The sequence below is a fragment of the Canis lupus genome, chromosome 38, assembly GCF_003254725.2.
Source record: "Canis lupus dingo isolate Sandy chromosome 38, ASM325472v2, whole genome shotgun sequence".
Taxonomy (NCBI): domain Eukaryota; kingdom Metazoa; phylum Chordata; class Mammalia; order Carnivora; family Canidae; genus Canis; species Canis lupus.
The window spans coordinates 15,394,716-15,406,948 of NC_064280.1; the positions used below are offsets into that span (position 1 = coordinate 15,394,716).

Sequence of the window (12,233 nt, forward strand, 5' to 3'; positions counted from 1 at the left end):
GATAAAAGTGCAACAGTATTTCTGGCAAATATCCAACATAAAATTAGAAAAATGTCTTTTGTACAATGTAGAAATAAACAAATATCCTTTTAAAATTTTATTCAAAATTATTTCACTAAAGATTAACCTTTATCTGATTTAATCAAAGGTGTAAGGAAGGAAATAATTTTTTTTTTGGTATATGATTTTAATGAGGAAATTTAGTGAATTCTGAAAATTATTCCAAAGACTAAACTTCTATCAGAAGAATCCTTAGTAAGCTGTAATTTGGGAGTTCTAAAGTACTGATTGGTTTTGAAATATAATTATTAAAATCTAGGGAAGTTTAAAATCACCTCTGATCTTTAGGGATACTACATCTTTGTGTTTCTTACTTAAAAAAAAAAATCACAGGGTACCTGGTGGCTCAGTTGGTTAAATGTCCAACTCTTGGTTTTGGCTCAGATCATGATCTCAGGGTTGTGAGATTGAGCCCTGTAGCAGGGTCTGCACTCAGTTCAGAATCTGCTTGAGATTCTTTCTTCCTTTACCTCTGCCCTTCCCACTTGTGCTCTCTCACTCTCTAAAATAAATAAACAAATTTTTAAAAAAATCACATGAGTAGAATGAGACACCCCAAAATAGAAAGATTGCCTAGCTCAATAGAGAAGCCTTCCAAATGCATCATTTCAGATACAAGCCAGTTAAATAGTTTAAGTTTAAATAACCATAACGATAACAAAAAAAGTGTTTTATGTCAAAACCAGGAAAGAAGCTACAGAATGTTTGACATTTAATACCATTTGGTCCTTCTTGGTACAATAAATAAGAGGATTCAGTATATTCTTTGTATCCTACCCTCCTATATCATTTTTAAGCACAGAAGATATTACAGACTTCATTAACAAATTAGATATTGTTATAAAAGCTGAATGGCATTCTCATAAGGTTTTTGAAAGTGCTCAGGTTAAACTTAAGATCACCTTTCTAGATTGGGTAATTGTTTCAAATTATTAGTGTAAGAGAATCATTGGGTTACCATTTTGAGCCACCACATTTCAGAATAGATATACTTCTCTCTTCTGTGGCAAAATAAATTATAGACAGCTTATTACTTATTAAAGTAGTAGGAATGTTGAACAGCTAAAGTGGAATAATTTATGTAGGATAGCTTTTCTTTCCAGAAAAATATAAATTGTTTCTTATTGATCAGAGATTTTTTTTTTTAAAGATTTAATTTATTCATGAGAGGCACATAGGGAGAGATACAGGCAGAGGGAGAAGCAGGCTCCCAACCAGTAGATTCTAATACTATCTCTGGGGAACTCACTATTGTTTCTTTTCAAAAAAGGATAAGAAATGGTGGGGGCACCTGAGTGGCTCAGTGATTGTCTGTTTGGCTCGGGTCATGATCCCAGGGGTCCTGGGATTGAGTCCTGCATTAGGCTCCCTGTGGGGAGCCTGCTTCTCCCTCTGCCTATGTCTCTGCCTCTCTCTTTGCGGCTCTCATTAATAAATAAAATATTAAAAAAAGAACCTACTGGTCATTGATTTGGTGATCTACTACTGTTTGTCTTCATGTTCCAAAAGGTACATAGCTGCACATAAAGAAATCTTCTAGGGTCCGTTTGAGTCGTATCTTATAATAATTGCTAATATTTAATTTATTTTATTTAAAGATGTTATTTATCCATTCGAAATAGAGAGAGAGAGAGTGAGCGAGCGAGTGCAGGAGCAGGGCAGAGGGAGAAGCAGGTGCCCTGCTGAGCAACGAGCCCCAATACAGGTCTCCATCCAGGACCTCAGGACCACAACCCGAGCCAAAGACAGATGCCAAACCAACTGAGCCACCCAGGTGCCCCAATAATTGCTAATATTTTAATCATTTACTGTGTGGGCAGGTATTAGGCTGAGGGTCCCAAATACTTAAAATGCATTACCTCAGCTTGTCTTCATGGCAACTCTCTGAGGTAGGACTGTAATTATCCACCTATTGTAGATTGCTAAAGGTCACAGGGCAAGTCAAAGGGGAAGCGGAGATTTGAGCCCAGCCTCGTTGCAGATCCTGCACCTTTCACCTGATAGTCTGTGGCTACCGTTGATAGTCTGTGGCTACTGTAGAAGTGTTGTCATGTAAAATAATTCTAAATTATGGCTTTCTTTCCCTACAGGTGCAGATTTGGAAGGTGGTACTTGTGCTCATCCTTTAATTCCTGATAAAGCCTCCCCTCTTTTACCTGCAAGTCATGTGACCATGACAAAGGGAACAGGATTGGTGCACACAGCCCCAGCTCATGGTATGGAGGATTACAGCGTAGCTTCTCAGCACAACCTGCCCACGGTACTTTTCCTCTTTTTTTCCTTCTTAATTATTGCTTTTGCAAAATTAAAGTGATAAATCCTAACTAACATCTTTATTTTTTGGTGATAAGCAATCATTTTTGTCATAACTTAGTTGTGAAATGCTTAGTACCCTAATGTTCAGTACCCTAATGCCTCATTAATTCATACTAATTGAGAAAGATTTCCTAGAATTAACACAAAATCACCACAAAATTAGAATTGAAAAATATTAAGTAGGGACAATTTTTTTCTTTCAAAGTATTAATTCATATAGACAGATTGCTTTTAGTTGTGAAAAATGGCAAGCAGGTTTTACTAGTTGAAAAGAACAGGTTTTGTTTTGTTTTTTAAGTAAACAGTCCTTTCTAAATTTATGTTTTACATGCCAATTAGGAAGTTTTTCCATTTACTTCAGATGCATCCCAAAGTCAGCACAATATATGTACATTGCCATAGATCTAGAAATTAAGAGAGACTAAGTTAAAGGTGCTTTTAATATATCTTACTTTTTTGAATATTATTTTATTTTTCATCATGATGAGTGTACTGTTTAATACTCACCCCATTGCCCCCTGCCCCCCACCACCTCCCCTCTAGTAACCATCAGTTTGCTCTCAATAGTTAAGAGTCTGTTTCTTAGTTTCTTTCTCTCTTTTTTTCTCTCTTTTTCTTTTGTTTGTTTCTCAAATTTCACATACGAGTGAGATCATATGGTATTTGTACCCAGATTTTCAATACAGTGAAAGACTATACTGAGATGTTTTATATATATTGTTTTGTCAGCAATTGTCATAAGATTAAATGTTTTCGTACTTTAATTGTTGAAAATAACCCTTTGTAGGACTGTTTAGTGGATGAAGATGGAGTTTTCACAGATGTTGCAGGTCCTAAACTTCAAAACAAGGCTGTCCTTGAAGAGGGAACAGATGTGGGTGAGTGTTGTGTATGTTGTTATCATAAATATATATTTTCTGAAAAACAGCAGCAACCTTTGCTGGCTGTTCTCCCATCTTACACTTTCATTAGAAACAAAGATCTAAAATTGTAGTTTATTTTACCCCGTGGTTTAAAATGGAGGTTGAGATTTCTTTTGCTTTAAAGTTGCTCTATTTAGTTAAGTAAAGCAGGAGAATCATTAGCAAGTGATGTTATTTTAGGGCCACAACAGTATTAGTTTAGTGGAAGAATAAAATCAAGCTTGAGGCTAGTTGTTGATTGTGTATCAGACACTATTCTTTTTATAACCCTTATAATTGATTGAGCACATGTAAAGCACTGTTGATGTGTTATGATCTTAGGTATCCTCCAGCCTTGATTTGGCTTTCTGACTTTTTATAATTTTGGATCCAAGGACCAGGTACTCTGAAGACTTTTCTTTTCTTTTCTTTTCTTTTCTTTTCTTTTCTTTTCTTTTCTTTTCTTTTCTTTTCTTTTCTTTTCTTTCTTTTCTTTTCTTTTCTTTTTTTTCTCTTTTCTTTTCTCTTTTCTCTTTTTTCTTTTCTCTTTTCTTTTCTTTTCTTTTCTTTTCTTTTCTTTTCTTTTCTTTTCTTTTCTTTTCTTTTCTTTTCTTTTCTTCTTTCTTTTTTTTTAAAGATTTTATTTCTTTATCCGTGAGAGACACAGAGAGAGAGAGGCAGAGACACAGGCAGAGGGTCAAGCAGGCTCCATGCAGGGAGCCTGACGTGGGACTCGATCCTGGGTCTCCAGGATCCCGCCCTGGGCTGAAGGCGGCGCTAAACTGCTGAGCCACCCAGGCTGCCCTGAAGACTTTTCTTTGGCCAGACTTACACTAAGGCTAACTAAAGGGTGTATTGCTTGCGTGAGACTATGCTAACAAAGTACCGTAAATTTAGTAGCTTAAAACAATAAAAATTTATTCTCATAGTTCTGGAGGCTAGGAGTCTGAAATCAGTGTGTTAGCAGGGCAGTGCTCCGGTGGCTTCTGGTTACCCTTAGCATTCTTTGGTTTACAGCTGTATTACTTTAATCTTTACCCCGTTGTTGCTCCCGTGTGTCTATGTGTCCTCTTCTCTTATTAGAACACTAGTCATTGGACTTAGGGTGCACTTGAATCTAGTGTGAATCTAACTGGATTATGTCTGCAAAGATCCTATTTCCAAATATGGTCACATTGACAGGTACCAAGGGTTATCTTTTGGGAAGTTAAAATTCAATCCACTGTAGCTGGTTTCTTCTGGATTTTTTGGAAACCATTTTAAGATTCATGGTATGAAACACTATGACTATGAATTTCAAATGTAGAATTTTTGATATATCCTATTTATCTTTGGAGTGAAAAGCCATGGGAGTGGCTTAATTTGTAGTCTAATTAAGGTTTTATAGTCTCTTTTTTTTTTTTTTTTTTCCGGGAGATTCCTAGATTATGCCTTTGACAGCTGGTAAGTGGCTACTCTTACAGACTGGTACTTACTAGTCCAGATTTAATACTCCCTGGGAATTAGAGAGTTATTAGGATTTTCATAGTAACTTTTTAATTATGTCTAATATAAATTGTTACTGATTATTTTTCAAGTTATAAAGATGCTTCAGGCTGCAAAGCATTTGTTGAAAGAGGAGAGATTGGTACACAGCTATCCCTATGACTGGAGGACTAAGAAACCAGTGGTTATTCGTGCCAGCAAGCAGTGGTTTGTAAATATCACGGATATCAAGGCTACAGCCAAGGTATAAGAGACATTCTACTGTGAATGTTGGGTTTTCATCCCCTCAGTGTGAAAGGGTTGCATACGAGGTTGAGGGTAAGGTTTGGGGAAAAGAAAGGATTACTGCTATAATGATTCGGTGATTTGATTTCATAAAATTATGATTTTAGAAGGATCTTGGATTTCTCTACCTTCCTTACACACGTGTGGCTTAAAGAGGTTAAGGGACTTGTCTAAATTTCCTGCCCTGCATATTATAAATTAGGACAGAACTGAGTTCAGGAGATGGTTTAACCTCTTAGAACCTCAGTGTCCTCATCGGGATGGAGCTGATAATATGATGCCTGCCTCATGAGGTAAGTGAATAAAAGCTCCAGAACAGTGGCACACAGTAAACATTCAGTAAAACATTCTAAAAACCCCCGTTCTTCCTTATGATTGAAATTACAGTCCATTTAAGAAATTGCCTTGAGTTAACAAATACTTTACAATGGGGATTCTAAATATTAATATATATTTGAGCTCTTTTATTGACTATAATTATGTATCTCTGTGTGTGTCATGAACAACTTAATTGAGTGAAAAAGCTCAAATTCATATTTATTAATCAGGCTGATAATGAAGATATTTTGCTTTCCTGTTTTCATCTTAACATATAACTGTAGTGACTTGGTTTATTTGTTGGCCTGGCAATTTGAAGCTATGCACGCAATCTACATTTTCTACATTTGCATAGAATGGGGAACTGTAATATGGACTTTTTTGTGTTTTGTTTTTTTTACATTCCTGTGAAATCTGTTTTCCTGAGTTGTAGAAGTTAAGATTAGTAACTTCTAGCTCTGCACAGATTTTTTTATGGAAGAACATCTAAGTGTGATATAATACGCTAGAGCCAAGTGGTTTTTTTGTCTTTTTTAATTGTCCTTTATAGACCATTTTCAATTCCTCTTATGGAAATAAAATAACATACCCTATTGTTTCTACCACCCAAATTCAACATTAATCAACTTTTGGCCAGTTTTATTTTTATTTTTGCCGTTCCTACCACCCCTGCCTATTACTCCTTACCCATTGGATTATTTTGAAGCAAATTTCAGGCCTTATATCTTCCATAAATATTTCAGTATGTGTATCGGAAAGATAAAGATTATGTAAAAATAATGTGAATGCCATTGTTACCGTCTTATAAAGGTAATGGTTATTGCTTAACAGAATCAAATATCCAGTCTGTATTCATATTTCTTGGATTTTTAAACCAAGCAGTAATCAAATTGAATTGCAGATGTTGCCATTCTGCCAGTAGGTGGTGCTACAAAGGGTTTCTTGGGAGAGGATTTTTTTTTTTTAAGATTTATTTATTTGAGGGAGAGGGAGAGGGAGCAAGCAGTGGGGAGCAGCAGAGGGAGAGAGAATTTTGAGCAGATTCCCCGCTGAACACAGAGCCAGACTTGGGGCTTGATCTCAAAACTCTGAGATCATGACCTCAGCTGAAACCAAGAGCCCAAGCAAGTTTAACTGACTTTGCTACCCAGGTGCCCCCCAGGGAGAGGATTTCTTGTAGTTCAGGTTAAGTGAGGAAAATGTTTAAATTGCTCTGGAAGTAGAAAATGCTTTAATTAACGCATGGAGAATTTCTCAAAAATTTAATTAACATATTTTGGCCTTTTTGGAGATTATGACCAAACATTTTCCTATACAGTTCATCTTTTGGTAATTGACAAATTAAATGAAATAAAAAACAATTTTGTGGGGCTGCAGGTAGGGAGAGTTCTTGAGAGAGTAAGTAAATAAGAACTGGGACTCTGAGAAAGTGTTTTCTATGTTGTAAACTACACTATGTGAAATTAGGTTCTATTACAATCCTTGTTTCTTAATCTACAACAATTGCACACTTCTTAAGTACTGAAAAATTATCATCGAAATCAAGTTTCAATGGATTTTGACTATAGTTTAATGAAGTTTAATGCTTCTGCTAACCCTGTTATTGCCAGTTTTGACCTAGGGTGCTTGAAAGTTAGTATAAAATCTCTGGTCACATTCTCTAATGGTGAAGTCTGCTCTTGATGTTATTAATTAGATCCTTTCTGGCCGTGTTTTAACTTTGCTTCATTTGTTCTGAAATCTGTAGCTTTTTACTGTAGTTTTTTGGGCATTGGGGAGACATGTAAATAACTATAAACACTGAAAATAAAGAACTTCTAGGCTAAATGGTGGCAATTCTGGAAAAATTGTTCTGTTTACACTTACTGGACTTGATTTGTGAATCAATTGCAGGAATTGTTAAAAAAAGTGAAATTTATTCCTGGATCAGCACTGAATGCCATGGTCGAAACGATGGACAGACGGCCATATTGGTGTATATCAAGGCAAAGAGTTTGGGGTGTTCCAATCCCTGTATTTCATCACAAGACAAAAGATGAATTCTTGATCAACAGGTAGAACTTTTTCTATGTTTTTTCAGCATTTTAAAGTGAGCTATGTTTTGTTCAAAAGTAAAAAAATGTCTATTAGACTATTGAGAGAACTGAGATATGTTAAATCACATATTCTAAAATCACAGTCTTCGGGGGAGTAAAATATAATTCAAAAAGATCCTTTGATATGGTTGAAATTTTAACAACTGCATTTTTTCAGTTTGGATAATTAAAAGCAGAGGCTCTGATCCTTTTTCAATGGGAATTCATTGTTTCTGTGTGCCTGTAGCATTGTGCCAGAATCAGGCATCAGGAGGGGATCCTGGTATGCAATTTTTCTTTAGGAATTAGAGTCCCTCTCTTACTTTGGGCTACTGTCTCTTTCAGTAGAAATAACATTATGTAATTATAGACTTTAAAATTTAAGAAACTGTAATATAGTTAAAGGCACAAAATTACATTTATTCTAGTGATGATTACCTTCCGAACTATTTGTTCTTTTCCTTAAGTTTCTTTTTTTTTTTTTTTTGAAAAGATAGTACATGAACATCGTCAACAGTGCAGGGTAGAAAAGCTTCTACTGCAGAAAGAAAATGTATTTCCTAATCTAGACACTAGACATTCCTTGAGGCAGTGAATAAGACCGACATGGTCCCAGCTTTGAGATCATAGTGAGATCATAGTCTAGCTAGTTTATCTTCTGGGAAATTAGGGAAGTTTTGGTATTGCTGTTACTATCAGATATGGAAAGGGGAGTTTTAATCATTCCTTTTAGGAATATATCCTAGGTTTTCATTTTCTTTGAGTAATTTTATTTTAATTTGGTTAATGGAATTTTTGCTAAACTATGTTTTAACGTGAGTAAAATGTTTGAACCCATTTGGTAAATATTTTCACATTTCATCACTTGAGGATCCAGGGAGGTTTTTGAGGGCATGAAGGCCAGTAAGTAAAGAACGGGGAGTTCAAGAGATTGTAGACATAGGGTTGAATGTCCCTCCTTTGGGGTTCATCAGAATTTATGTAAAAATGTTCCGCTTTTCATTGTCAGCATTGTCCATATTTTTTTAGGTGGTCGTTTTATGAATGCATGTACCTTAGGGGTTTTAAAATGTTGGTTAAAGTGGGGTGGGATTTTTGTTTTAATCATCTATCGCCACATAATAGGTAGTTCTTAGTGTTTTTTGTGTAAAGGTTCCTTTTCAATTTACTGTTTATTTTTAAAGATTTACTTATTTATTTGAGAGCATGTGCATGTGTGCTTATGAGCAGGGCAGGGGAGGGAGAGGGAGAGAGAGAATGTGAAGTGGACTCCCCACTGAGCACAGAGCTCAATGTGGAACTAGATCCCTTGACCCTGAGATCACAACCTGAGCCAAAATTAAGAGTTGGACCAACTGAGCCACCCAGCCGCCCCAGTTCCTTTTCAATTTAAATATACATTTTATCGCTGCTTCATGGGTGATCTGACATCTGAGGGCAACATGGCTCAGGGAAGAACTAGAGGCCCCGCCTCGGGCAAATAGTGAATCATAAAGCAACTCATTTGCTTTATTCAGAGAATATGGCATTTGAGTAGGGCCTTGAGGATTAGGTAGGAAACTGGGCAAAGTATTTTGCAAGTAGAGGGATCAGCAGGAGCTGAAGGCTTGGAGAGGGGGAAGCATCACACATGTATAGGAACCATAATAGGACTGTAGGGTGTTGAGGGTTTTAGAAAGATAAACACCAGGAAAGATTGGTTGGTGCAAATTATAGTGAGGCTTGAATAGTAGGTTAAGTATTTCAAACTTTAAAATAGGCATGAGGAGTGAGAGTATATTTTAGGAAAAGAATCTAGAGGTTGGAGGCCAAGAAATCACTGTCAGGTTACTTCAGTATTATTACTTCAATTTGGAGCTAAGGCTCTTTGTCCTAAATATCGTTGCTTACATTGTTCTTATAATTGAGAGCGTGGTCAAATGTGAACCACTGCTACCTTAGTACCTTAAAGTTTAGGTAAATTTACACAAGTATTGTTTAAAATTCCACACTAGAGTTTTCTTTTAAGGAATGTTTTAAGGTATTGTCATCGTTTCTCATTTTTTATTTTTTTTTGGTATTTAAGGACAGGATATTTAGGGAAATGCCTCAGAGTGATTGAGGTGGACATATGCATATACTAGTAAGAAGAGCAAATTGGTTTATTGGACTATTGTTTAATCATGACAATAAAATGGTACATAGGTCGATTGGTGGTCACTGAGCTAGGTGAAATAAATGTGAGCTTTGTCAGAAAAACACAAACACGTTTTTCATCTGGTATTATTTATATTTTGTTTATAGGTGATACATTCATACATTTACATTGCAGATTGTTTTCCGTGCATCTCCTATTGTCTTGCTTGCACAATAGTAGTTGAATCCTGATTTTGAAGCAGAAGAGATATACAGAATATTGGCCTACAAAAATGACAGACAAACTTAGCCAAATTGTCTATCAATTCGTAGGTCATTTTCCTGTACACCATTTTTTAGTGATGACTCTAATCTTCTTCCATTATTGGGTCCTTCATGTGACATGACACTTGATTTAAGAAGATAGATATTAATTCTTAATTATTTGTCAGTTTTTAAAGATAGCACAAAAGGTTATCTTCTTTCTTTGCAAGCAAGTTAGAATCAAGTGACTATGATTTTCTGTCTTAGATCTTTCTATTGTAGTGAGTTGGTAACCATCAAAAGTAACAGCATCTCCACTGGAAATTGGCACACAATCCACATGGAGTTGCTGTTACACTTGATGACTCCATTAAGCAAACCAGAGGATTCCTTTTGGTTTTCTGGATGAAAGTCTGTAAGTTAAAGCCTTAATTATACGTGTTGCACGACAGAAAATATTGATTTATTCACATTCTAAATAGGCTTAGAGACTGGTAGATTTGAAACTCTGATGTTTAATTTCAATTTGAAGTAAATGTTATCTATACTTTATATTCACATTTGTATTTGCTCAAGATAGAATTCCATTTCTGACTTTAATATTACTGATTTTTCTAAATCTGCCATTACAATTTAGGTAGAAATTTATTCCTAGTTAATAAAAAATACTTTTTAGCATTAAAAAAGGCAAAATTTAGAAACGTTCACCACCTAGAAAAGAAGTTGTTAAATTTTCTTTATTTTGGGTGATTATATCAATTCGACAGTATTAATGCAATAATCTATGCATTTAGGAAATTTAGCCCCTGATTTCTGGGAATTATGAGAAATTTACTAGAAGCAATCAAGTAATTTCCAGTTCAGTCTGAATGCTGTTTTTGGTTTTTTTTTTTAATGATTTATTAATTTTCGAGAGAGAGCACATGGGGAGGAGGGAGAGAGAACTGCAGGCAGATTTTCTGCTGAGGGCAGAGCCCTCAGAGTCGGGGGTGGGGTGGGAGGGAGTTGGTGGGGGGAGTGTGTGTTCTTGATTCCAAGACCCTGGGATCATAACCTAACCCGAAATCACAAGTTGGATGCGCAGTCAGCTGCCTCATCCAGGGGCCCCTGAGTGCTACCTTTAACTACCTTTTGTTCATGTTAATAATAATGATCTTTTGGTGAAAAAAATGTTATAATGTTCAGTAAATAAAATATTTCTCCAAAATTATTTCCTGCCATCTTTAACATATAAGTATGGGATTAAGTTAAAAATAGAATCCTCCCCTTCAAATTTCGTGTACTCTACACTTAAATGTATAAATTTAGTAAATATATTGGAAGTAATTTAGCCTCTTACCTCATTCTTATTCCAGTAACTTGCAGAAGAAAAGTTGTCTTACAATCCTTAATATTTTTCCTTTAATAAAGACAAAACACAGGAAACAGTAGAATGACAGCAACAGTTTCTTTCTGCATCATGATCTTAATGCTGCTTAATTTCTGATAACCCACTAAATAAGCCTTCAGCTCAGTTGATATCAAAGTCTAGAATGATTGGATGGTGTTATGGTTGCTCATATTACCTAGTGGATTTTCACTGGTTGAAACCTAAGGAGGGACATGTAATGCATGTGTTTAGATAAGGCCGTCACGTAAAGTACAAAGTTTTATGACGGATTTATTGCTTTATGAAATACAACATTAAAATTGAAGTATATAGATTATGTGGTGATAAGTGGTTTCACCCATTTTTATCAACAGTAATTTAGACTGATCTGTAGGTTATAAGTTAACTATCTGTGTTAAGTACAGGATATTATTAACAAGAGGCAAGAATTCTTAAATTTCCAAAGATAATTTTTGACTTTTTCCTTTTATGTTTTTCTGAAGAATATTCAGTATCACTAAGAAATACGTATTGTTTTTAAAACAAATATTATTTAAAATTGTTTTAAAAACTTTTTAAAGCATAATCTCAGTTTCATTATGAACAGTAGTGATGCCTGTAAAATATTTATCCTTAAGGAAATAAAACTAATGTTGTCTCTTATATGAAGATAGATATGTCTCACACAGTTGATTATACAGGGCCATGATGATGTAAAGAAATAATCCTAAGTCAGTTTTGGAAGAATGAACGTACAGCCATTAAAATGCTAGCTTAGCTCTTAATAATTGCCTACTTCCCAGTGTATGAAAATCAAATAAATGTAACCCATCCTAACATTTGGCTGTTTCTGGACTTTGCTACGGTATTATAATGACTGTATTTTAACCACTTGTGTAGCATTTACTTGCATTTCTTTTACAAATTATCATTTTAGATTTTGTTTGAACTAATGTTAAATTTTTCTTTGTTTTACAATCGAGGATAGTTACCTCAAGTTTATAGGTCGTCAGTATATGTTTATTTTTATTGAAAATTTTGTTT

The 12,233-nt window shown here is 35.1% G+C and overlaps 1 protein-coding gene across 1 annotated transcript in view; it reads left to right on the forward strand.

The window, feature by feature from the left end:
* Positions 1-12,233, forward strand: part of IARS2 (isoleucyl-tRNA synthetase 2, mitochondrial) — a 62,185-nt gene that overhangs the window by 21,974 nt on the left and 27,978 nt on the right. The window contains exons 9-12 of the mRNA XM_025420974.3: positions 2,151-2,320; positions 3,164-3,254; positions 4,856-5,007; positions 7,260-7,420. Of these exons, the coding sequence (XP_025276759.1) occupies positions 2,151-2,320; positions 3,164-3,254; positions 4,856-5,007; positions 7,260-7,420 (574 nt within the window). The remainder of the gene's footprint in view (positions 1-2,150; positions 2,321-3,163; positions 3,255-4,855; positions 5,008-7,259; positions 7,421-12,233) is intronic.